Source organism: Capra hircus, chromosome 2 (genome assembly GCF_001704415.2).
Source record: "Capra hircus breed San Clemente chromosome 2, ASM170441v1, whole genome shotgun sequence".
NCBI lineage: Eukaryota > Metazoa > Chordata > Mammalia > Artiodactyla > Bovidae > Capra > Capra hircus.
Genome location: NC_030809.1, coordinates 134,562,052 through 134,588,698, shown reverse-complemented (window position 1 = coordinate 134,588,698; position 26,647 = coordinate 134,562,052). Strand labels below are relative to the sequence as shown.

The following is a 26,647-nucleotide window of genomic DNA, read 5'->3' as shown; positions in this document are numbered from 1 at the left end:
AGTGTGCACTGGGCACAATTTCAGTCTATGGCTCCCACTTTGGAATGTGGTGTCCACGAGCAGAGCTGTCAAATCCGAGGTCCCTCCTCTCTGCCTTCATGGGGCCTCCAGGGGATCCAGAATAGTAGGTGTTGTACCCAGCACCTGTGATATAACCCCTGTAATATCATCCTCAATGGAAGATCTGTTTGGGAGGAAGGGGGACAGGGGTTAGCCTCTTAAATGATTTTAAATAGACATGAAGTAATGATTTCTTCAAAATCCATTATTCATAAGGATTCAGCATCCAAATAAGTTGATTTTCCCAGTTTTTGAAGCCTTTCTTTAAGTGCTTCTAATAAGCTGTTTTGAGTATAACGGGCTCTAAAATGATGTTGTTTTAAGCATAATTCACAGAAAATATTTTGCTTTTCCTTGATGACTCAGTTGCCCTTCCCAGTCTTAGGGCCCAACCCTGATGGGAGGCCGTGTACAGTAGGGGAGAGCCTCCCACCCCTGGATCAGAACTCCTCCCTGCAGTGACCAGACACACAGCTCTGAGCAGGTAGCCCTGTGAGCACTGGTTTACTAAACTGTAAAATAGGGTGACCATGTGGTTGCAGGAGGACAGACTGAAGTAACAAACGGAAGTAACATGGCATGCAGTAGGTTCTTGGTGTCCAATGATAAGGATGATAATGAGGAAGGAACAGTAACGTAAAGCTTTCCAGGACTCTGAGAAGGTGTGGGGTTATCTGATTGGCCATCAGTGCAGCCTTGTTACAGCTCTCGTGTCTGCTTTTTATAGCCGTCTCCTACCTGGTGGTGGAATCTGGCCAGTCACATCGTGCTGCTGGTTGGGGACGTGCCTTTTCAACCCTTGACGAATTGTCCACTCTCAGATGCCTTGGATGAGGAAAGCTAAGAGCCAGGAGTGCTCTAGAAGAACAAATAATCTCTGATGTGGGGCAGGAGGGGGCCACATTTTGATGGAAATGACGCAATTGGGACTATGAATTGTATAGGACCTATTTTGACTGCTTAGAGAATTTGTTTCTTGTTTGGTTCAAAGGTCCTGCCTGGTGTTTGAGGTTACTGAGTGGACAGGGTGCTGATGTTGTACTTACGTTTAGAACCCTCAGTGCTTCCAAGGTTCTGGTCTTCCCCACACCCTGTGAGAGCCCCCGGGATGGAGGGGGAAGACAAAGCACACCGCAGAGGAAGGCCAGGGCTGGCTGCAGAGCCCCTCCAGTGATGCAGTGAGCTGACTCAGGGCAGAGACTGGGCCGCTCTCCCCATGAGAGCCACCAGCACTCCCAGACCCCGACGTACAAAGTCCTGAGGCCGGCGGCACAGCGCAGAGCAGGGCATGGGTCTGACCGCCTTCCTGACACTGGGTGGTGGAGGAGCTGCTGCAGGTTATTCCGTCTCAGCCTCTGTTTCCTCCATGTGGGGTAGATGTTGTACCTGTGCCCACTGGCATGTCAGAGTCACTGTGCCCAGGTGTACTGGATACTCAGGAAAGACAGTATTTGTTATGATTTGTTGGCAGCATTCACCAGATTCACCTTATCCAGAACTCCAAAGAGACTAAGAGTTGAGTCTCCGGTGACAGGCTGTTTCACCCAGCCTTGTGAGGGCAGCGCGTCCTCCTCTGCGTCCCCGGCCCCTCTCATGCTCATGGCGCTCACGTGTGTGGCCAGAAGGCTTGCTGGGGCTCAGCGTGGGTTTCAGGCTTGGAAATAACAGAAGCCACAGGTGTCAGAGAAAAGCAAGTACTAAATAACATCACTTGGATTTTCTAAGAACATATGAGTGTCATGCTCTAAATTGGGACACTTTCTTATTCCTGGTGACCTAAGAAGGAGTGATCACTGTTTCCTAAGCAGGAGGAAATGGAGACCACCTGGGCTGAAGAGCAGGCACATCACAGGGGCACAGTGAAGCCCTTTTGTGTTCTGAGTGTGTGAGGAGCGTGTGTGTGTGGCCACATGAGGGTCTGGATGTGGAGTGTACGCCTCATGTTGTATGCCTGAGACACGCATTTACCGAGTGTGTGTGTCAGGCAGTGTCCCAGCCTTGGGACAGAGCTGTGCACCGGAGGCCGCCCTGCCTTCAGGGAGCTGATGGCGGGGGCGGGGGCAGACAGTGCCCATCTGTACACGCCTCTGGATTTTACTGCATGTGCCCTCATGGAAGGAGAAGGGGGCACAGCGGTGTCTTTTCCCTGTATTTCCCACACCTAACTTGTGCCTAACAGCTCATGATGGTCCAGTTTCTATAGGGTGAGTTAGTGTCAGGGCCCAGCAGTGTCCCCTCTCATCATCGTCCCCTCCAGATGCTTGTGACCAGGCCCAGGCCTGGGCCTGCTCGTCTGCCCAATTTCTACCCTCCTTCCATTCTCTCCCTGCCTCTATGGCTTCAGCCATGCCTTGCTGAGCCAGCAACATCCCTGAGGTCAAGCTTGAGAACATTCTTACCCCAAGGGGTTTTTGTTTTTTTTTTTTCTGAAGAGTTGAAGGCTGAAAGTAGGCAATGTCTTTGGAAGACATGGTTTCCTTTTCATTTTAACCCCCACACCAAGTTGTGAGATACAACCAGAGGATGGTAGGCACAGCTCTCAGCCAGGAGGCCTGGGATCTCCTGGTGGCCACTCACTAACCTGCAGACAACAGTGTCTTCCTTCTGGGCCAGGCCAAGCTGCACTGCAGGACGGCACACATGGGGAGTGGGGCTTGCCCCCAGCTCTGCCCACTTCCTGCATGGAACTAAGGGCCTTCGTGTGTCTGGCTCCCCTCTAAGCACTTGCGTATCGAGCTGCTCTGATGGCCCTGCTCCAGGAGGGCAAGGTAGCCTGGTGGCAGCTCGTGGATCATCCCGCCAAGAGAAGATGACACCCAGACTAGAGGGTAGACAGACATAAAGCTTGTACTCCAACCTGGGGCTTAAAATGTTTTTTAAGGAGTTTTGCCAATAAGTAAGCAAGCACACCTTCCCTGAGATGACTCAGACAGTAAAGAATCTGCCTGCCATGTGGGAGACCCAGGTTTGATCCCTGGATTGGGAAGATCCCCTGGAAAAGGAACTCGCAACCCACTCCAGTATTCGTGCCTGGAAAATCCCATGGACAGAGGAGCCTGGTGGGCTCTGTCCATGACGTTGAAAAGAGTCAGGCACAACTGAGTGACCGCCTCACACACACAAGCAGCACAGCAGGTAGGAAGCAGGACTGGCCTGGCGCACAGGGCCACAGAGTTACCAAGGGTAGAAGGTAGTGTGGCCTTCCTGTTGCTCCTAGCACTTATTTGTGTAGCATTTAAAGAACACCACAGGACTCGAGGCCGACTTGCGACCACCCCTCCATGGAGGGGGCCTGACCCCCCTCTCTCCAGGAGTTTCTATCTTCCCCAGTGCCTGTGATCCTGGATATCTGTCCCCAGACCTGCCATGGTTCTTGCACCCACTCCTCAGCCCCAGGGAGGAGCCCAGTGCTGGTCAGTGCTCCAGGCCTGCAAGTGCCCATGGCCAGCAGCCCAGGGCAGCCTTATTCTTCCCTCAACTCCCAAAGCCTTGCCCCCATCTCCACAGCAGTCCTGCCTGCTCACAGACCTGCACACCAACCCATGCCACCAGCCTGGTGGGCTAGGCCCTGCTGCCTCCTCCACCTACCTTCCTCTCCCTAGCTTGGATCCTTCCAGCCTGAACCCCTCGGCGGCCTAGGCCTTTGCTTTCAAGCTTTCTTTGGCATTGCTTTTGGTCATGAAATACAGAAAGCCTGTTGCTATTGTCTTTCCTGCCACGTACCCAGACACCAGGGTCTGAAGCCTGGGTGCCCAAAGTTGGACAGAGGCCACCGCTCAGTTCTCTGTCCTGGCCCACGTTCAGAGGTTCTTCTCCCACTGAAACTCTGCTGGGCTGCTCAGCTGTAGAGGGGACAGAAACCTCATCCCAGAACTGGGCCATGACTGAAGTCCTAAAGCATGGCCCCTGAGGCCAGGTAGGTCTTGTAGACCCACAGCACTCAGCGCCGCCCTGACCCGTGGCCTGAAGACACACAGCCCTCTGTGCCCTCTTTCCTGGGTGTCTGATGGCTCTAGAACCATAGGGGTAAAATGACCAGGTCAGAGGTCTGAGCCATACCCCACCAGAGGTATGGGATTTGGGGGTCAGGGGGCCCCTACAATCCTTGTAAGAGGTTGAGAGAGAAAATCTTGAACCAGTTTTTTGAAGAACTGGGCAGGAGCAGAAGACTGTTTTCCCCTACTAGACAGATAGGTAGAGCCAGGCTAAACCATCAGATCTGCAGGGAGCAGACAGCCCATCTGGACATATCCCAACCCTCCTCTGCCACACCCACAGGTATTTCACCTGCACTATTCAGCAGGATGCTTACGTCTTCAGGTTACCTCATCTCTCACATCCATATAGAGCGGGCACACACACGGAATCTGAACATACTGTCACCCACAAGGGAAACCCCGCCACTGCACATAATCCCACCATGGGTTCCTCCTACTCCAGGAGCCACAGAGCTGAGCATGGAGCCTGGAAACCTCTGCCCACATCTGAGATGCTCTTCAGTTTCCTTGGCCCCCTCAGCTGCTGCCTTCTGACCCATTGGAGGGGCACAGTGATTGTGACAGAGCTCCTCACATGGATGGAACAAGAGGCTTGCATGTGAGCTCTGAGCCTTACAAGGTTAAGACTGAAGGCTCTGACCAGGAAGCAATAGAAGTCCCTAGGTACTGGACATAGGGTTTTTTGTTTTTTTTTAGCTGCTGAATAAAATTGTTCCCTCAAAAGTCAACTCAAAATGGATTAAAGACTTAAATGTAAGACCTGAGACCATTAACCTCCTAGAAGAAAACAAAGGGAAATCTTGGCATTGGTCTGGGTGATGATTTTTGGGTATGACACATTTGGAAACCACAGGCAGCAAAAGCAAAAGTAGGTGGGATTGGATTGCATCAAACTAGAAAGCTTTTGCACAGTAAAAGGAAACCCTCAACAGACTGAAAAGGCAGCCTATGGAGTAGGAGAATATATTTGTAAACCATGTATCTGATAAAAGGTTAATAGGTAAAATCTCTTAAAGGACTCACAACTTAACAGCAAAACAAACAAAACCAACCCAATTTAAAAATGGGCAAAGGGACCTGAATAGACATTTCTTGAAAGAAAATACTGTCACTCAACATTGGAAAGGCAAACGAAAACCATAATGAGGTATCACCTCACACATTAGAATGGCTCTTATTAAAAAGACAAAAGATAGTGTTAGTGCGGGTGGAGAATCGAAAACCCTTACACACTGATGATGGGAATGTAAATTGGTACAGCTACTTTGGAAAACAGTATGGAGATTCCTCAAAAAATTTAAAATAGAACTATTATATGATCCAACAATCCCATTTCTGAATGTATATCCAAAGGAAATGAAATCAGGATCTCTCAAGAGATATTTGCACTCCCATGTTCATTGCGGCATTATTCACAATAGTCAAGACATGGAAGTCTAATACCTAAGTATTAGGTATTATACTTAATATCCAGATGAATGGATGAAGAAAAATGTGGTATATATATATTATTCAGCCTTAAAAAAAGAAGGAAATCCTGCCCTTTGCAACAATGTGAATGACCCCTATGCTAAGTGACACGGAAAGACAAATACTGCATAATTTCAGTTATATGTGTAATCTAAAAGTCAAACTCATACAATCAGAGTAGAATGGTTGCTAAGGGCTGAGGGGCAGGGGAAGAAATGGGAAGAGGTTGGTCAGAGTACAAAGTTTTAGTTATACAAGATGAGTAAGTTCTGGGGATCTAATGTACAGCATGATGAGTATAATTAACAATATTGCACTTAAAATTTGCTAAGTAATTAGCTCTTAAGTGTTCTCACCACACAGACAAAATGGTACCTCTTTGAAGTGATGGAAATGGTAGTTAATTTGGTTGTGGGGATAATTTTATAGTGTATGTCTAATATCCAGTCATTCGCCTTAAATATACACAATCTTTGTCAGTTATACCTCAATGAAACTGGGGAGGAGGGTCGGCAGCTGAAGAAGCCAGATGCTTTCTCATAGGAACAAAATGCTGCGCTAATAGGCAAGGTCGTAAGCAGATGTCCTGAGTCAGGGCCTTCCTGGAGCACCTCTGCATGGATCGCTGTCTATCCAGAATTCAAATTCCTGGGCGAGCTTCTGACTTTTCTGAGCCGCACTCACTAGCCTGTGAAGTCAGGGTCAAGGAGAGTCCTTGGTGTTAGGACTCAGAATCCCTGGCCTCCGGCGCCCCGAGCGCACCCTGGTCCTCTGTGCGCCCGGCCGGCTAGGAACCGGGACCACTGGGACCACTAGCGAGGAGGCGCTCCGGGCGGAGCTGGGAGCACGCCGGATCGCCCGGCCCCACCCCCTGCCCCGCCCACGGTGGCCGGGTAGCGGGGCTGGGACTGGGGGGACCTCGGCGCGCGCGGCTAGGGAGAAGCCGGGGCCTGGAGAGTGCGGCGGCTCCGCCCCACTCCGGGCGCCCCGGCAGCCCCACAGCCGCCCTATCGCGGCGGGATCGCGGGGCCGAGAGGCCGGGCGCCATGGCCAGGGCCCCGCAGTCCCGGCGCCGCCCCGCGCCGCCCGGGAGCGTCCTGCGCGCCCTCCTGCGCTGCAACCTGCCCCCCGGCGCCCAGCGCGTGGTGGTCTTCGCCGTGCTGGCACTGCTTGTGCTCATCAACGTCGTGCTGATATTTCTGCTGGCCTTCCGCTGACCGCCGGGGTGAGTGGCGCCGGTGCGCATCTTTCCTGCCACCCCCAGCCCGCAGTCGCCAACAGCCCGAGGTGCGGCCGGGGTGGCGCCGCACTGCCGGCCGCTGAAGAGAGGCCTCCGCCGCAAGTCCCGGGTGCTAGGGCCCGTATGTGTGTGTCCCCCTGGGGTGCGGCCAGGTGGGTGACTCAGGGACGAGGTAACACATGTGCCACGCCTGTCGCGCGCGCGTGTGTGTAAAATGGCGCGTCTGTGTGTGTAACTGAGGATGCGGATGCAGCTGTGGCCGCGGCTATCTGGTTGTCAGGGAACCTTGCACATGTGACTGCTGTGTGAGCAGATCTGGACATGCTTTTCTGTATGGGTTGAGATGTCTGAGGATGAGTGGTTTCCTCTGTTCATGTTATCTGCAGTTGCTTTTACCATTTTAGGTCTTAAGTGCTCTCAGTCAGCATGCCCCCCACCAAAGGCACGGCCACCCACCACCCTGCCTCTTGCAAGTGAGCATTCTGAACAGCCCCACACCCAGGATGCTTGCGCAGGGGGCCGTGGGAGCCAAGCCCTGTTCCCAAGACTGTCGGAGTGGAATCCTCCAACAACCCACATGTGTGAGACAGAGAGGAGGTGGGGCAGGGTGGGGAGGGTGATGGGTGACTATCCTGGGGCACTTTGAGGCAGAGCCTGGCTTTCCCAGGCCTGTCAAAATCTCAGAAGCACAAAAAGGTATCTTGCCCCCTGTCCCTGGCTTATCCTAGTCTTGAAGTTGACTCCCCCTTCACTGGTGCAGTCCTCCACCTGCCCCCACATAAAAACCTCACACCTCAGAGGCAGCTTGTGCTCTTCATTACCAGCCCAAGGTTGAGCCCAGAACTCTCGCCGCTGGGCCTGCCCAGGTTGAGTTCTGGCTTCCGTGCAGCTGCACTTCAGAGTGCCAGGAAGGGCCCCTGTCCAGAAGCACACCATTGTTGGCTCTGGTGGCCGCTGGGCTGCCCTGGAGGTAGACTGCATCTCTGACCCCTTGGAGCTACATTCTGTATTGGTGACATCACACAAATGGTTAATGTCATAGCTGTAACTCCTCTAAGCACCTCCCATTTGTGGATATACAGGGGAGCTTGGTGATCCAGCTCCCTGGAACTCTGAGCTGATGGGGGCCAAGGCACAGGGAAACTGTGGAAGTTGCTCATGGCTCCCCTGTTCCCAGCAAGCTGCTGGGACTCAAAAGTGACCCCCATGGATCAGGATGAGTATGGGATTGTCCATAAAGGTGTCAGGAGTCCTGGTCTCTCCAGGAAGCTGTGCCTCTTTGCCCCACAGCTGGAGCCCTTCCAGCTGAGCAGAACGCCACCTGTGGAGGATCCGCACCTCTCTGCAAAGACTGGCAAGAGCAGGAAGCACTGGCCATTCAAGAGGCGCTTTTGCTTAGGGCTCATCTGAGGGAATATGGAGACAAGGGGAGACGCCCGACCTGGTTCCTCCGGTAGGAATTACCTGGTGTGTCTGCAGTACTCCCTCCCTGTGTGGGGACCAGTGTGTGCAGCTTGTGTGCCCTGAGGATGGACAGCATCCACCTGCCATCTAGCAGATTGTTCTCCGATCAGAATGTAGCACCCCATTAGCCGGCCTATGAAAGTGAACTGGCAGATTTGCGCTGGGGGACTTGCAGGAACAGGAAGTCTGAGAACACTCACTTCTCCAGGATCAAATCTACAAAGCTTAATAAACAAGAAGCTTTGTTCCCTGCCAGATCCTAACTTCAGGTTACCTAAGCAGCTCCAGGGGTGAATCCTCCCCAGTCTCGGTAACTCATCACTCAAAACATACAAATCTTCCCAAATAGCCTCCATCCTGATGGGCACACTTACTTTTGGTCACTGTCCCTGTGCAGGGATGTTCACCTGCAGCTGTGTCCACACTGGCTCACCCATACCACCTTTGAGCCACTCTGCTTCATCCTGGTGTGGGGCCAGACCCACCAAGACCTGGATGGCAGCCTGCTTGTGCTAACCACCCAGGCTGATGCCTGCTCCCAGGCTGCAGCTGGTCAGTTCCTCTTGTTTGGCCCCGCCAAGTCCACTTGTCTCATCCTGGCCTCACTGCAGCCAGGAGGCTTCTCCCTGCAGGAAAGGACAAACCCATAGTAGGTCTTCTTAGCTGGATGAGTACAGTGGTGTCTTGAGGGGGTCTGTGACCCCCAGGATTTGCCCAGTGCTCTGAGCCCAGGGTCCCTGGGTGGACCACAGAAATGCGCAGCCCATGAAGAGCTGCGACTATAAAAATGGGTGTACATATAAGCTGTAGATTATTCTGAAAAGTGGTTTCACTGGGGTTTGGAACAGGCTTAAACCCCACCCACCAAAACATAAAGCACTTCATGGTAGTCTCTGAACATGCTTTCTCAGGCCCTACCCTGGAGGCAAGGCCCAGCTGGAATGGGCGCCAGTGCTTAAGCACCCGTCCCACCTCCCACCCTGTCCCTTTGGGACACTGTGGAGATAGCAAGTGGAACTGAGGTAGAGACCAGCTAGTCTTGCTAGTTCCTGTTTTGGTGGGAGGATTACCATACACACCGCCCTTGGAACAAAGAAGGCCCCTCGCTGGGTAGCAGCTCAGCAGAGGAAATAGCACAGAGGGGCTGTCTGGTGATGCCCCAAGGCCTTGACCGCTTAGCCAAAGAGCTGGCCCAGGTCTGTGACAATGAGAGCCAACACTTGACCCTAGTAGAGGAGCACGGACCTCACCTCCTGGGCAGCCCCAGTCTGCTCCTCCTCCTGCCCAAAGCCCACAGAGCCGCCTGTCACTCACGGAGCAGATGCTGAGCCCACATGACATAAAAGCAGGAGTCGGCCTGATCTCAGGTGGCCTTGGCCTGCAGCGGCTTGAAGCAGGGCTTCAGTTCCCTGCCAGAGACTGAGCTGGGACACACAGTTAAGAGACCCACATCCTGACCACTAGGTCAGTGGTTGGTGACAAGGCCCTGGCCCTTCAGCTTTGCAGAAAAGATTTCCCACAAAGAGAGTAATGAAATAGGTGAAACATGTACTAGGAGGAAGAAGAGTACAGTACGTGTGGGTAGACACATGGGCACACTCAGAGTCACACCCTCATGGTCACTTTTAGGGGGCATTTGGTCCAAGTTTCCTTTGGCCAGTCATTTTGATTTGCCTGGTTCTGAGTCTGTATTTGGTATACCTTGGGACCCTCCCATGTGCCTGCACATCTCAGTCAAGATGGATTCCACTGCAGAGGCCTATGAAAGCTCCAAGGAGCTTTCTAGTCAGGAAGGTCTCCTTAACGTCAAGAATGAGAAATGTGTGGTATCTTATCTTTATATCGGCAGGGCTCAGCCTTCTCTCTTTGTCCTGCTTATTGATATTTTGGAGTTCCTGTCCACAGGGAATAAACTCTTAATTGCTCACCCTGGGTGGGGGTGGGGGGTCTACCTCCTGCCTCAAGCCCAGTGTGAAACAGAGCTCTGAGCACATGGACTGCATAGGAGAGGAGCATCCCTCCTGATGTGATTTCTGATCATGTGGGAAAGAGGAACCACACCAGTCATTTTCACAGAGAGAAATTAATGTTGAGAATTGTTCAGCAGGTATAAAGTAGCTGACTCAGTCACCACGTGCTCAAGAACAGCCCTGAGGTTTCTGTTAGAGATGGCAGTTTTAAGATGGACCTTCTTCTTTAGAGCTGGGGAATAAAGGGAAATGGTGGAATCAGAAAGAGTGAGACTCCTGTGGGCTGGAGATCTAGAACTCTGAGGAGAGGTACGGCTCAGCTGGTGCCAGGGGTGCCAGGAGACTGGTTCTGCAAGCGTTCAAAAACCACTGCAGACCAGATCCAGCTACTGCAATGGCTGGGCACTGCCAGACCCGAGGAAAGAGGCATTGCTGTTTGTCAGGTGGCTTTACGGGTACTGCGTGTCCACAAGAAGTCACTAGGAAGGAGCGAGGCCCCTCTCTCTCCAGCTCTGAGGTCCCCTCAAAGTCCACAGTAGGAGCCCCTGATGGAGTCCAAGGGGTACAGCAGAGATGCAGCTGGCAGTGCCCTGGCCCAGCATCACAGAGCACAGCAGAGACACAGCGGGAGCTGAGAGCCAGTAGTTGAATCCTGGCCCAGTGGGGACGGGAGGAATGTGTGCCCTGTACAGCGGGGGGAGCAGCATGCTTGCACTCAGATTTGATGGCTCACCAGGATTCCAGTGATAAGTTCAGTGCCAGTATAGACATAGTGCATGTCTGGGCATATGCCCTGGGCACAGCCCCGTCCCCCTGAGGAGCTCAGGGGAGCCCCCATCAGTCCACTCCTCTGTGAACAAGCCAGGATTCCCTCTTTCCAGAGTAGGGGGACAGAGGCTAGAGGAGCACCTCTACCCCCTGACATGCCCTCCCTGGCTCTCTCCACAGCTCATCAGCGATGGCAGTGTGGTCTGTGCCGAAGCGCTCTGGGACCATGTCACCATGGATGACCAGGAACTGGGCTTCAAAGCTGGAGATGTCATCGAAGTGATGGACGCCACCAACAGAGAGTGGTGGTGGGGCCGCGTCGCTGACGGCGAGGGCTGGTTTCCAGCGAACTTTGTGCGGGTATGGCACTGGCCCTGGCTTTTCTTAGACCTGAGAAGAGCCAGCAGCGGGCTCTGAAACACAAGCCTGAATCTGCTCTGGGGTCTGAGGTGCTGATGTGGATGTCTCACCCATGGGTGGGACTGCAGGCTCAGGGCTGGGTGAGCTTCCCAGGAAGCCCAGCCTGGGAATTGAGATACAGCCTTCCTCCTGCGCCACCACCAACTGCACCTTACCCCTGCCCTCTCTCCAGGAGTCCTCAGAGGCCAGAGAAGAATGGGTCAGAAGTGATGGGTCTCTTTGGGGGCAGAGGGTCTGCATGTTAGAATACCACTGCCACAGGCAGCTGGGCCTCCCAGGATCTTCAGAAGCTCTGCAGACCATGTGCGCAGATCCTCAGTTCTAACTTTCACAACGGTCCTGGACTCTGGGAACTGTCACTACACCTAGGGAACTGAGGCAAGGACAAGCTCAGTCTTTAACCCAGGAGATCACAGGGAGCAAACCCAGACCTGAGGCAGCCTTTGCTCTCCAGGGAAGGAATCCTGGTGCAGCCTCCAAAAGGTCAGGCAGAGGGCAGTGGGGAGGGGAGGCCCCAGGCCCTGAGGTTCATTGCTTCTCTTGCCCCAGACCTCCTGGGTTAACAGCCCCCTCTGCCCCCTGAGCCCTTCCTAGTTACAGTCTCAGAGCCAGCAAGGCCACACCACCTGTCCACTTGCTTCGCAGCCCCCAGTAGGCCCAGTGTGAGCAGGTGCTGGCAGAACGCCTGTAGTGAGCATCTGCACCGTTCTAGCCTCCGTGCTGGCAGAGCCGAACGTGAGGGAGAAAATGGGGACTGGGTACCCGCCTTTGGACCTGCCCTCCCCGTCCCTCTGGGCACTACTCAGGTGATGCGGGAGCTTCCTGCCCCTGTGACGCCGTGAGTCCTCCGAGGGTCAGTTCCGTGACGTCAGCGTGTGGGATGCTGGGCGCTGACCCTGGGGGGACTCTGACTGGCCGTGTTGTCTGCAGCTGCGGGTGAACCAGGACGAGCCTGCAGACGATGAGGCGCTGGGGCCTGGGCATGGAGGGGCTGGGGATGGCGGGGGCACCGAGGCACAGGGCAGCAGGGACCAGATGCGGACCAATGTCATCAACGAGATCCTCAGCACGGAGCGAGACTACATCAAGCACCTGCGAGACATCTGCGAGGTGAGGCTGCTGGCAGGTGGGCAGGCTGGCGGGGTGGGGCCCAGAGGGGAGCCTGACCACCCGCACCCCCAGGGGTACCTCAGGCAGTGCCGCAAGCGGGCAGACATGTTCAGCGAGGAGCAGCTGCGCACCATCTTCGGGAACATCGAGGACATATACAGGTGCCAGAAGGCCTTTGTGAAGGCGCTGGAGCAGAAGTTCAACCGGGAGCGGCCGCACCTGAGCGAGCTGGGTGCCTGCTTCCTGGAGCACGTGAGCACACTGGCCCTGGGGCCCGGGCCCCAAGCCCTCCCCGGGCAGTAGCCCCAGCTCTGCCCGTCTCTGCCCGGGGCTCGCCCTACTCCACCAGCCCTGGCCCCAACTGCCCTCTCCCTTCTACCCTGTTTTAGATTTCTGGGGGTCAGCCTGGGGCCCAAGGAAGAGAATGCTCCTTGGAGTAGGAGGGCCTAGGCTTCAGCCCTGAAAGGAACTGCCTGGGGCAGAGGCGGGCTGGGCACCCTAAGGACATTCCTAGCAAATTCTGGGGTTCCTTACACAGTAAGCACACTGAAATTTGGGTTGAAGTAATTCTTATTTCCACTCTAAATGCCGGTTGACATTTAGCCAAGGTTCATTGGACTGGTCTGGGCTAGATGGACTCATTTCTAACCCTCTCCTGTGGCAGTCACATGAGGTTGAGCAGAAGACGCCTTGCCCAGCCCATCAAGGACAACCTGTGTTCCTTTCTGGCTACTAGCAGTGAGGGGTGGGCAGGCCCTGCCACCTCTTGCTAGTGGCAGGTGGAGAGCTGAGGAGGGAGACCTCAGGAGCAGGTGGTGTGTCTGGGCACCTGAGCGACTGTGGATCTGGGTCCATTTATCAACAGCAGAGTTGTAACGGGGAAGTGGGAACTAGGGCAGGTCTAACAAGGCATGCTATCAGCATTACCCAGTGTGACCATCACTGCGGCCTGTCAGGCAGCCAGCTGCTGCCACCCTCCTTTCCCACCTAAGTTCACAAAGTCCTAGGCTGCTAAATGCCAGCCTTGGTCTCCTTCTGACTCCAGGTAGATGAAAGATACACACAAAAACAGACACAGGGAGTCTCCCGTAGGACACACGTGCAACATGGGTATGTCTGTGTCACGTGTTGTTGAGGAAAGAAGTTGACAGTGGCTGTCTTCAGATGTGAAGCCAGAGCTTTGTAAGGAAGAAACAAAACCCTGGGCTGAGAAGAAAGACAGCCTGGGAGGCACAGCCATTGGCCCTGGCACCCATTTCATCTCAATCTCCCTCTCTCTCTCCTTTTTGGCCTTTCATATTAGTATCATTGATTTCACCCCAGTACCTGGCATACTGTCAGAATATATGCTGAGAGCCCAGGAGAGAAAGCCAACTGGCAGTAGGCACTCTGTACCTGAGTATTCTGGGGTCTTTCATGTCCTTGGGCATGATTCTGCATAGCTTGTGCCCAAAGAAGCAGGTAGACAGAGCCTGAATCCCCTGCACTCTCTCCCACCCCTTACCCAACACTGCCCATGGCCTGGGGGAGCAGGAGACTGTCTTCTCACCCTGAGCTGTGCCTGCAGCAAGCAGACTTCCAGATCTACTCAGAGTACTGCAACAACCACCCCAATGCCTGCGTGGAGCTCTCACGCCTCGCCAAGCTCAGCAAGTACGTGTACTTCTTCGAGGCCTGCCGGCTGCTGCAGAAGATGATTGACATCTCCCTGGATGGCTTCCTGCTGACGCCTGTGCAGAAGATCTGCAAGTACCCTCTGCAACTGGCAGAGCTGCTCAAGTACACACACCCCCAGCACAGGTAGGAGGGTGCTGGGGGAGAGGGGTGGCTCTCCAGGCCTTGGGTCAGTCCATTTGTGGAGGCTCGTAGTGTGCTAGGCAATGCTGCAGGCACTGGGGCAACAGCACAGGCTTAAAATATGTAACAGTCCCTGCCTTCATAAGCTATCCTTGACATGAAGGAAGAGGGCGTGAGTAGGATATAAAGTTCTGCTCTGTGCCTCGTTTATGCAGAAGATGGGAGGGTGCACTTGACAAGTGAAGAAACAGCCCAGGGGCAGAGCCCTCGAAGGAAGCGGCTCCACGGGGGGCTCCAGGATGTTCCCAGCCCTCCTCTGCTCTTGATCCATAAGCCCTCTGCCATCTCTGTTTGGCCCCAGGGATTTCAAGGACGTGGAAGCTGCCTTACATGCCATGAAGAATGTGGCCCAGCTCATCAATGAACGGAAACGGAGACTTGAAAACATCGACAAGATTGCTCAGTGGCAAAGCTCTATAGAGGACTGGGAGGTGAGGATCCAATACCTCAGAAAATACCAAAGGGCTTGGCCCTGGCATTAAAACCATGCTTGCCCCTGAGAAATCCTAAGAGGGAGCTGAAGGAGGGTGCCATGCTTCTGGGAACCAGCAAACAGGCTGGTGTCAGGAGAGAGAGCTGGGCCTCTGCTGGGCCAGCCCAGCCCTTCTCCAAGCACCAAGCCTCAGGCGCTGCTCCCGGAGGAGGCTTGCTGGCCTCCTTCCTGGTGAAGGGCTCAGGACACGTGTAATACGCCACGTGCTCCTCCCAGGGTGCAACCAGCCAGCCTCCAGGGACAGGCTGGGCCCCCAAGTTTGAGTTAACTACTGGGGTTCTCAACAGAAGTGGTCAGGTTTGCCACAGCAGGACCAGAAACAGCTTGCCACCGGTCAGAGCCTCTCGGTTCTGTTTTCCGGGCACACACAATTCCCTCGTGTGGGCCAGTCTCACCTCTTAGGGCAGCAAGGAGACCTGAACTAATGATGGCGCTCCTGGCCTGTTCTCTCCACTCTCACTCACCAACCAAAACATCAATGAAAAAAAAAATTCCTGGGCCCCACCCTAGAAATACGGAATTAGAATCCCCAGGAGTGGGGCTGAGTGCTATGATTTATGTTTTGTTTTCAGTGTTTGGGTTTTGCTTTCCTGATGATGGGTTCTGAGGCCCAGCCCTGGCTAAGGGTCCCCACAAACTCACTTATCCCAAACAAACACCTGGCTATGATTTGCATTTTCCTGGAGGAACCAGACATGGTACAGCTTCATCTGAAATTGTAATGTCTGATGATGGGACTTCAGGTACACTGAGCTGGAAGAAGACCTCCTTAACCTCTTTTAAAAGACTGGCCTTGGAAGTGACTTTCAGCCAAGTTTAATTATTCTCTAAGGGCAGCGCTGTCCTATCAAAGTACCATGTGAATCACAACAGGGAATTTTATATTTGCAAGTGGCGTAGCTGGTAAAGAATCTGCTTGCCAGTGTAGGACATACAAGAGATGTGGGTTCGATCCCTGGGTTGAGAAGATCCCCTGGAGGAGAAAGTGGCAACCCACTCCAGTATTCTTGCCTGGAAAATTCCATGGACAAAGAGGAGCCTGGTGGCTACAGACTATGGGGTTGCAAAGAGTCAGACATGACAGAGCACGCACGCACATACAGCCATCTTAAAAGTAGGGGGAAAAAAATGAAACAAACTTTAACAATGTTTTGTTTAACTCAACATATCTAAAATATCAATTCGTGTCATCAACATATAAAATGTCACTGGTGAAATAGCCACAGTCTTTATTTCATACGAAGTCTTCGAAATCAGAGTATCTTTTAGTTTGATGACATCTGGATAGGGATCAGCCACAATGCAAATATGCCACTGGCTGCTATAGGGCCTCACTTAGCAGAGACAACTTATAGGCCAAACCACCACTAATTTTTTTCCCCCAATTTCTGTGGTCTGCTGCAGGCCCTGGCCCAGTGGGGGCCACGGCAGACAAGACCGCCAATGACGATACCAACTCAGCAGGAGGCAGGACACAAAGCCCAGCAGAGTCTTGCTCTGAGCCCCAGCGTGGGGGCACTCAGCTCACGGCTTCCCTTGGATTCCGCAGGGGGAAGATCTCCTGGTCAGGAGCTCGGAACTGATCCACTCGGGGGAGCTGACCCGTGTCACACAGCCACAAGCCAAGAGCCAGCAGAGAATGTTTTTTCTCTTTGACCACCAGCTCATCTACTGTAAGAAGGTACCCAGATTCATTCTTCCCTGCTGGATGGGCCTGTTAAGAGCAGCTGTGGCAGGACTGAGACTGAGGGCTAGAAGTAGCTGCCCCGAGAAAACGAGCCACACACACGCGGTTCCTCTCCCCGGGACCGTGTGTACAGGAGGCCCTTCCCTGGTCAGGCACTTTGGGCCAAAGTGGGGGGAGGGAGGCGTCTAAGAGGGAGCCTACTGCCCCAGGGACCAGAGGGTGACCCTTAGTCTGACCAGGGCCCAGTGCTGGTAAGAACACCCTCCGTGCTGATAAAGCGCTGTTTGGGCCTCAAGCCAACTCTTCTCTCCCTGCGAAGCTCAGCTTCCCCTCCCCAACCCTGGGATCTTCTGTTTCGCTGCTGGCTTCTACTCCCTCTTGAAAATGGGCCCACGTGGCCGGGCGGCCCTCCTGAGCGCAGGCTCTTCCCGGCCCTGGCAGACTGCTGCTTTTCTCTGCTGTGTAGCGTGGGTCCTGCCTGTGACCTGTTTCCATGGCTGCCTCCCCCGCAAGACTATGAGTGTTCAGAGACCCCCACGCTGCTGAGTAACTGTTAACTGAAACAGCCGCTCCTAGCCATGGTTTCAGCATGCAGTTGTGGGCCGAGCCAGGCTTGTCCTCTCTCCTGAAAGAACTTTCTGCCAGGGAGGTGGGTGATAGCCCACCAGCCCTTCCAGTCTCAGGGAAGAAAATGAGGCAGGGCCTTAGATGTGGTCAGGAGAGTGGTTTAGGCCGAGGTGCTGGGCAAGTAGGCAGGCCAGGGGCTCATGCTGTCTCTGGCAGGACCTTCTCCGCCGGGATGTGCTCTACTATAAGGGCCGAGTGGACATGGACAGCCTGCAGGTGGTGGACTTGGAGGACGGGAAGGACAGAGAGCTCCACGTGAGCGTCAGGAATGCCTTCCGGCTACGCTGTGGCCCCTCGGGCGAGAGCCACCTGCTGTGTGCCAAGAAGCCCGAGCAGAAGCAGCGCTGGCTCAAGGCCTTTGCCAGGGAGCGGGAGCAGGTGCGGCTGGACCAGGAGACAGGTGCGAGACCCCACTCGGCCTTGCTTCACGTGAGGGCCCGCCTGGCGCTTTTTGCATACTGGGTGCAAGGAAGTCGACATGACCTTGCAACTGTGAGAGGCAGGTCTCACACCGGGAATACCTCGGGGTTTGGTGAGGCTCTGGGGCATGTCTTGGTTTCGACCCTTGCTGTGGGTCTGCATGCCTGAGGGTCGCTCCCCTGACTCACATGCACACCCTCTAGAGGGCAGGGCCTCTGCTCAGTTAGAGTGGAGGTGGACCCTGGCCTCCAGAAGCCTCCCCCTACCCGACATGAGCACGGCATCTGCCCACTGCATTCCCCTCCTGTCCTTGGTCCCCCGGCCATCACAGTAGGTCAGTCCTTGATCTGGCCAAAAGCCTCCCCTAGAGTGCCAAGAAAGGACAGTAGCCACCAATGGGTCAGGCTGAGTCATGGAGGAGGGCAAAGGAGGCCCCCAGAGAAGCTCCTCAGAGCATCTCCTCTGCCTGGGTGGACAGAGCCAGTTGGTGGGGCAGGTGGGTGAGACCCTGTGGCCTGCTGGGCCCTCAGGCACACACAAATTGTTCTGGTGCCAGAATGAGAGGACCATGAGCAGGGGAGATGGGAAGGCAGTTGCGTTCTCACCAGGAAGCGGGTGTCTCATTTGTGGCCCCCTCCCAGGCTTCTCCATTACCCAGCTGCAGAGGAAGCAGGCCATGCTGAACGCCAGCAAGCAGCAGGCCATTGGGAAGCCCAGAGGTAAGCGGGTGACGGCCTGAAGCAGGGCCAGCACCCGGGTCTTCGGAGGTGCCCACTGCCCTTTACGGCGGGTTGTGGGCCCGCTGAGGAGGAAGCCTGCACTGCAGGCAGCTGGTCGAGGCTCCTGCTCCCCCCCCCTCAGGCCCCCGAGCAGCGTCATCAGTGTCAGTGCTCTTTCCCAGGCAGGACTGCTTCCTGGCAGCCAGCCTAGCCAAGGGGCTGACAGCCCATTCCGACAGACATCTCCATGAGAGCAGCTCCACGCCCCACACCTTCCAGCTCCCCCTTGCAGGCCATGGAGGGCAGCCCAGGCCCTTGCATGTGGACAGCCCCAGGGGAAGCAAAGGGGGATGTCTGAAGCAGCCTGGGGATGGCCCAGTCCACCCCTACAGGCTCTGCCCTGTACCGCCTAACTCCTGAGGCATCTCTGACCCTGACTCTTCCCCTGCCAGCCCTCGGCCGACCCTACTACCTGGCACGCCAGAAGCATCCGACCCTCCCCACCAGCCTGCCTCAGCAACAGGTCCTGGTGCTGGCAGAGCCCAAGCGAAAGCCATCCACCTTCTGGCACAGCATCAGCCGGCTGGCACCCTTCCGCAAGTGAGCCCGTGCCCCACTAGTGGCACCATCTGGACCTGCCTTGCCGGTGGGCCTCCAGCTCTTCCTATCCGAGGCTCACCGCATCCGGTCCTGTCTGTTCTACAAACTGAAGTTAGCAGGGCTGAGTGTGGGATCCGCTCAGTGCCCGCGTTCTCAGTTTCCTCCCCAGTGCTGGGGTGCTGAAGAAGTTGGCTGGAGAGGCAGGCCCCCGGCACGTGAACCTCCCACACCCTCCAAGCCTGTGCCGGGCTTCCTGGGAGCCACAGCTCAGAACCACCCAACAGGCCAGCGTGTGTGAGAATGGCCGCTCTGGACCCTCTTCTTTGCACATCTAATCATCTTTCCTGCTCCTGTTTCCTCTGGGCAGGAGACCGCCTCTGCCTTCAGTCACCTGCAGAGCCAGGCTGTGTACCTCTCTGCCCTCCTGCCCTCTTCACAGGCCCCCAGCTGGTGGGCCAGGCAACCTGCACCCCTGGTGGGCAGGAACCAGGAATTCTGGGCACAAAAACATCTGGCCTGGAGCCCACCTGTTACTTCCTCCCAGTCCCTCTGTAGACACTCCTGGCTGCTGGACACCCTCTCTTCACTTGTGATGTGTTTGTTTATAGTGGAAAGAAAACAGAACCATAGTCAACTGAAAACTTCTGTCAGGATTTGTAACCAGTCCACCTGCAGCTGTGGGATGATTCTATAACCTGGTTCCAGTTTGGATTTTGTTGTTAAATTCCAACAATAGAGAATTGTTAGTGACACAGAAAGATTGCCTTACCCTGAGTGAGTGTGAGAAGCCATAAGGACTGAATTCTGTGGCCCAGCACCCAGGACTGACCCACCCAGAAGCTGGTGGGCACGTAGGTTGGAAGGAAGCCTACATCCCATGGAGGAGGGGCACCGAAGAGGGTGGCCAGGGCCTGGCATGGGGCAGAGCACAGAGCCGCCCCTGTGGCCCATGGGAATTCAGCAGCATGTACAGTCACTCTTGCACTATACCTTCTCCAAGCAGAAACCACATTTAATTTCATAAAGAAACCTGTGAAAAATAACCTGGCTGCCAGCCCTTGTTTTCTGTTGTTGCCTATCCATTTTCTCCTCCCCTCCTGTTACCTTTCCACCTCAAGCCTTTCTTTCGACTAAAGGAATAAGCCAGGCCGCCAAGGCTTTGGTGGAGAGCAGCTCAGTGTTCAGAGGCTCAGGGAAACTAGGAGCTGTCTCAGCACCTCTGTCCCCAGCTGCTTCTAGGGTCTCTGTTGAGCTGAACTTATCAGAAATGTGAGTTTGGGGGACAGGCAGTCCTAATGTTTTTGGGTCTGAGCTTCCCCTTTGGTGAAATGGGGAAGCATGTGTCTTCTTTCCAGGAGGACTGAGCCGACAGGACCAGGAGAGGGTGGCTTCCCTCCCCTTCCCCACAACCCGCCGCCTTCACACTTGTACACACTGCCAAGGTCACAGGGGCTGAGCCGGAACCCCCTGGATTTTCTAAGGTGAGACACGCTACACCACCTCCCATCCAGGCCAAGCCACCTGGAGGCAAAACCTATAGGGAAAAAGCACGAAAATCATAATATGCAACACAAGTCAATCTTTATTGAAAACTGCAGTATTAATACATAACAATTTACAATAAACGTGCTTTTAAGAATTTTAAATCTGAGTTCATCCACTCATCAGATTGCATAAAAAATTAAAATAGTAAGAATTTACACATAATGGAATTGGCTCAGGATGGATGTTCCATTCCTTTGTATCGATTGACACCTTAGTTCAATGCAAAGGCGGGGGGCGGGGAGGGGTGCCTTTAACACTGGAAGACAATGCTGACTTAAGTTTTTAAAAAGTACTAAGAGAATGGTCTAAAAAAACAGTATTCAAAAATCATTAAAAACAAAAACAAAAACCCAACCGTTTCCTAGTCAGTAACAGTGGCTCCCTTAGGTCTCTCTTGGGTGGCCAGCAACCCCCCAGGAACACAGGAGAGCTGGCCTTCTGCTAACCACTGGTCTGCACGAGGACCTACAGGAGACCTCAGGGCTCAGGAGGCCAAGACACTCATCATCTCAACACCCGCGTCCTGGAAGCACAGCCTTCCAGTGCTCACTGCAGGCTCCCTGCGCAGAGGTGCCAGGCTCTCCTGTCTCTGTCCCAGGTGACTGGAGGTTGGTCCTGGGGGTTCAAATAAGATCACACCAGAGGTTTTCTGTTCTTCAAGTCAATAGAGTAGGGAAAGACAAATCCTCTGAAACATCAACTCTGCAACTTTCTACCTGAAAAGATTAGACCCTCCTCTGCAGCATGTCATCTGCAGGCTCCTTTCAGAAGCTTAGGCTGAGTATTAAACAGCTTAGGAGAAAAAAACATGCCAACATTTGAAATGTGGTAGAGAGGGAGTCATGCAGGCCGCCCTTCCCCTATGCCAACCACTCCGCTCTGAAGACACACCCCCTCCTTAGAAAGCACCAAGAGAAGAGCCAGAAGCTGTCCCCCACCTCAAGCCCCACATCCTCAAGCCTGCCCTTGCATGGCCAGAGGATGTCAGACAAGGTGTCCTATCCTGTCTGGGAGATGCCCAGGCCGGCAAGAACTGGGGCGTCCAGCCATTAGCTGCCAGATAGGGAGAAGGCGGCCCAACTGGTCAGAGTAATACTGTTTCCACATGTCTACCAAGTTCAGGTGAAGAAGTCTGGGTCTCCTTCTTAGACAGCAGGCCCCAACATGGATGCATCCAGTGTCAACTCTGCTCTCACCACGCTCTGGCAGGACAGCACTGCGAGACGGGCACACCCCGAGCCCCCAGACCCTCTTCCTGTGTGTGCAGTGCCAGCGCCAGAGGAGGGGCAGGCGCTGGAGCGCGGTCTGGGATGCAGCACGCACTGACCAGATTCCCAGCCCGAGGCTCAGGACCGCCCGAGGCTCCTATAAACACCACATTTGCATAGCACTCAACAAACAGAGTCGCGTAATGTAACTGGGAGGCCTAGTAACCAAACCAACAAAAATTTTCAGGGAAGACTCAACACAAGAGACATAAAAGATCCTGAAGCGCCTCTGTGCTTGTTCCCATGAGTGGCCCTGGCCCTGATGCCGGCTGCACTCCTCACAGACAGCAAGCTGACGGGACCATCACTCATCGGAGAACGTCCAGTCACCTGGCCCAGATCCAAACAAGAGAAACATTATCTCCTAAACCTTAGAGAAGGGCTGTAGAACAGAATTTTTAAAAAAATACCCATGATGGTATCTGTTTACTCTCCTGTCTCAATTTCTAAAATAACTGTAATTTAGCTAAAAGACCCTCAAATTAAGAATGTCACATACAAAAAATGAAAAATTTCTCTGAATATTCTACTATTGTGCTTAAGATATCAAATTATGCATTTTATAACAGAAGCTCTATTCCTTAATTTTAGTGGAACTAAATGCTGCTACAATTACAACATATGACAGTTTTGTTACTATTCATTATGTCCAGATTCTCACCTGCTAGACACGCTCTACCTTTCATATTTCATAACTGATGCCCTGATAGTTTCAAAACTGAAAAGATTTCCACACATAGGTATTCCATAATGCAGAAGTATCTGATGAAGTTTTCCAGCTCAACCTCACAAAAGGGAAGTAAGATTTTTTAGAAATTAAAAGGGGCATAGTATTTATAAGTTGACGTAAATGGGGAGAAAACACAACCCACTCTTTTTTTTTCTCTTAAAAACACCATTTAATTCAGTGCTCATGAAAACACTCACCCTGTGTGTGTGTCTCAGACAATACTGAAGAAAGAGCCTATGTAACTTCTCATAACTTCTTCCTGAATGCAAATGACTCTAACCCTTACAGGCAGTCTGTGTGTGTGTGTGTGTGTGTGTGTGTGTGTGTGAGAGAGAGAGAGAGAGAGAGAGAGAGAGAGAGAGAGAGAGAGAGAGAGAGAGAGAGAGAGAGAGAGAGGGAGGGAGAGAGAGAGAGAGAGAGAGAGAGAGAGAAAGACTGGGACTTTTAAAGAGTTATACAAAACTCACTTACTACACTAAACTGGGGAAACCTTCTCTGCTACTGGATCAGTTCTGCCCCAGAACCATTAGAACATTACCAACCACCCTCTAAACAGACAGAATAACCAACAAAGAGTTGAGGTGGACATGGTGTGCCTGGGGTAGACAACTACTACACACACAGACACACACAGACACACACACACACACATACATACATACAAAGGTGGGTTAAGTGCTCTCCAATTTAAAGTACTTATCAGTAAACATACTATGTTACAGACAGTAGAAATAAATCTTCTGTGTACAATGATCCATGCAAAAATATCCCTAAACTTTTTATAAAATAAAACGTGAAAAAGAAAACTATGATGAATACTTACTATAGAAAATACAGTTACCAAGGCTCAGCAGTCAGTTGCCCCACTCACCAACCAGGCCTGAATGCCATCCCAGTGCCAGAGCCCTGACCACTTGCCGGAGCTGTAAGAAGAGTTAGGGTCCCCTCCCCAGCCAAGGCCCACAGCACTCGAAACGACGATGGGATGGGTGGAGCAGGGGCACCCCCACCCCCGACAGGCTGAAGAGCAACAAACCCTCCCCACCCCCAACCCCTCTGACTCCATCTGAGGACAGACAGACACACACAACCATCGATACAGGCTGGGGACATTTAAGCAAAAAAAAAAATCCTCTTGGCTTCTTATGTACAATATTCAGATTTTAAACACAAAATCCTTTCTGTAGTAACAGGCAAGCATGTTCTAACTGGCAGACACGTTTCGATGCTGCCTGGTCCTCTGCTGCCCACTGCTGTGCGCCAAGTCTCCTCAGCCACAGGAGAAGTGGTCGAAGGGGTCACAGACGACAGGCCGGTCACTCCCTCACCCCCCACTCCCATCTCCACAAGCCCCTCCAAGCGGCCTCAGGACAAGCCCCCGTCAAGCTGGGCGCCTAAGGACAGCCGCAGCCCTGCCTCTCTACAAGAAACCATCAGTGTCAATCCTTTGTTCCCGCTGAACAGTTCTTAAATGTACAGCTTTCTTCGTAACGCAGCTGGTATCTTTGCCCTTCCTTGTGGGAGGGAGAACAGCAATTCCTACACATGTTTTCAGGAGACTAAAACATTTCTCAGGGGAAAAAAAATAGGGATGACTTTTCCTAAGCTAAATAAAGAAGAGGTCAATACCTCCTCCAAGTGTGGCTGTTTCTCTTCCATCCCAGGAAAATAATTTAAGCTCTACATAGGACTTTTCCAATGAAGATATAGAAAACATCATATCCATCTGTAAGTGATTTGTAACAAAAATTTAGACAGCATTGAGAGAAAACTGTTTGCTGTTATATCACCTCACTGTACTGGCACCCTACTCTAATCTTTCATGGTAATCCCTAAGAACATCCACATCACACAGACCCCACAAGCCTAAATGGGAAGAAAGCCATTAACCTGACTGCACCCCAAGCAGTGCTGGGCCTCCCCACACTCTCCCCGTGCCTGCAACTCTCTCTCACTGTGGTCAGCATGAAAGGAACAGATGGCTGGAAAGTCGAAGTCCACATATCCAACTGGCAACCCACCTCAACCCCAAAGGCTGAAGAATCATCGAAGAGATCTCAGATGCTCTATGAAGAAATTCACTTTAACACTTATAACTTTAAGACTTTGCATACATTACAACAGTGCATTAGTGATACAAGTTGTAAAATACTTTTCCATTCCTTTGGATTTTGCATATGATGGTTCTGCATCAGTCACTGCAGGTAGATTGAGCAAGCTTTGTGTGTGTGTGTGTGTGTGTTTTTTAACATGCATTCAACTAGATATGATTCAGAATAGATTAATACTCCCTTTTATCGTTACAGTTAGCTAAAAAGTTGCCTGGCAGCCCACCAAACAGGATTTGCTGTAAGACGAACCCAAAGAGTCAGCTGGAGACTGAGGGCGCTGGGACCTGCTAGGCTGGCTGCAGTAGTGTTTAGCTAAGTGTCGAGAGCATTACGAAGAAAGTCCCGGTTGGAGGCAGAAGGCCTGCAGCACCAGCTGTGGAACCTCCATGATGTGACTGCACAGCTCCATCCACAAACCTGAGGGTGGGGAGAAAGATGGGCACACAGTCACACACACAGCTCCTCTGGCACCACTGCTCTGAAAAGGAGCCATTTCAACTGGAGGAGGAGGAAATCCACTAAGACAAGAAAGGGCAACAGCAGAAGAGGTGACTGTGCCTGGTTTCTAAGAACTTCCAATTACAACTGGAATCCTACTTCCTACAGGAGGCGGGCAGGAGACCAGAGCACAGCCCAGGTAACACAGTGCAGGGGCGCACACAGCAAGAACTCAAATGGCTTCCTCTTCCTTCCTTTGTAGTCCCAGGAAAGACAAAACGTTAAATGTGGCACTGCCTTCGAATCATCAGGTATCAGTTTCCTTGTCACTGTTTAAATTGTCATAGATCTCCCATTCTCCACTTAAAAAATGCACTTTAGCCACAAAGCTGGGCCTGGGCTTCATTGGTCACTTACGTTTGCAGGGTGATCACCACTGAGGGGGCACATAGCTGTAGGTGGGCGTTCCTGGGGCCCGATACGTGGGCACAGTGACAGGGTGGGGAGCAACAGGAGTTGGGGAGTGGGCAGTCAGCAGGGTACCTAGAGGGAAGAGCAAGCATCTCAGTGGAGGGCAGCACTCCCCTTGCCCCAGTACCTCCAACAAAGAGAGCTCCTGCCCGACCCTCGTGGCAAGGAGAGAGGCAGAGAGGAAGCGGGGTGGCCGTGACCCACAGTGCTCTCAGAACCCGATTATATGCAAGCCAAGGCTGTGTAAACACAGCAGGCTCACAGTGACGGCATGCCTGTAGAAGCCTGTGTGCTTCCCCTTCACACAAACGCACTGAATTACTTCTGCAGGCGGGATGACAAAAACAAAACAGACACGTTCTTTAGTCTTAGAAGGAAGGAGACTTGTCGCGTCCCACGGTATGGCTGTGCCTTGAGGACATCATGCTCAGTGAGATAACCCAGTCACGGAAGACAGACACTGCCTGAGCCCACGCCCGGGAGGTCCCTAGTAGAGTCGAATGGATGGGACAGAAAGGAGAGTGGCGGCTGCCAGGGTCTGGAGCAGAGCGACGGGGGAGGTGTTCGGTGTGCGGAGCTCCAGCTCTGCGAGATGAAGCCCTCAGAGGCGCGGCACACACAGTGGTAGCGCCAGCGACCGCTACGCCTGGAAATGGCTGAGACGGTGCTGGCTGACCGGGAAGAAGGGGGGAGCAGGGGGGCTCCCAAAGGTGCGAGCTTCCGAGTGCCTTGAGCTAAGCTTATCTTCCCTAGAAACACAGGAAACTCATCAGCCATCTGTGTCCACTTATAGCCAAGGACCACCTCAAACCTCACAGCCTCGCCTGGCCCCCTGCGCCCTGTGTGCACCCACACCAGGGCCCGCCAACCCCTCCCTCCGTGTGCCTCAAACACTGAGTTTCTATCTGTGCCAGACTCTCCTTTGCCTCTGGGGTAAGTGTGGGAAAACCAAATCAAATCAGAGACTCTGAACAGAAACACACATGGTATCCCGAACCTCGCTCCTCTCTGACATTCCCTTATGCTGAAGGAAAGTCTACAAAACAAAGAGGAAACAATGTCTATTTCTTTAAAAGTCACAGCCATGGGCAATCCAGTCGCTGTGTTTACCTGGCGCCCCTGCACAGATAGCTTACATTCCCACAGGAGGTGACCTCACTCCTAGACATTTAACCAAGCCC

At 53.2% G+C, this 26,647-nt stretch overlaps 2 protein-coding genes across 3 annotated transcripts in view; one reads left to right on the top strand and one right to left on the bottom strand.

Annotated features, from left to right (window-relative positions):
• The window catches only part of ARHGEF4 (Rho guanine nucleotide exchange factor 4), a 372,629-nt gene extending 352,683 nt beyond the window's left edge, over positions 1 to 19,946 (top strand). For both annotated transcript variants that reach the window (XM_018065955.1, XM_018065949.1), the window contains 9 exons: positions 11,151 to 11,330; positions 12,321 to 12,500; positions 12,573 to 12,752; positions 14,068 to 14,300; positions 14,659 to 14,788; positions 16,400 to 16,531; positions 17,321 to 17,564; positions 18,226 to 18,303; positions 18,756 to 19,946. In XM_018065955.1, the coding sequence (XP_017921444.1) occupies positions 11,151 to 11,330; positions 12,321 to 12,500; positions 12,573 to 12,752; positions 14,068 to 14,300; positions 14,659 to 14,788; positions 16,400 to 16,531; positions 17,321 to 17,564; positions 18,226 to 18,303; positions 18,756 to 18,907 (1,509 nt within the window). In that variant the 3' untranslated portion in view covers positions 18,908 to 19,946. The remainder of the gene's footprint in view (positions 1 to 11,150; positions 11,331 to 12,320; positions 12,501 to 12,572; positions 12,753 to 14,067; positions 14,301 to 14,658; positions 14,789 to 16,399; positions 16,532 to 17,320; positions 17,565 to 18,225; positions 18,304 to 18,755) is intronic.
• The window catches only part of FAM168B (family with sequence similarity 168 member B), a 39,605-nt gene continuing 33,425 nt past the window's right edge, over positions 20,468 to 26,647 (bottom strand). The window contains exons 6-7 of the mRNA XM_018065964.1: positions 25,413 to 25,538; positions 20,468 to 24,974 (exon numbers count right to left, since the gene is read on the bottom strand). Coding sequence (XP_017921453.1) covers positions 25,426 to 25,538 — 113 coding nt within the window. The 3' untranslated portion in view covers positions 20,468 to 24,974; positions 25,413 to 25,425. The remainder of the gene's footprint in view (positions 24,975 to 25,412; positions 25,539 to 26,647) is intronic.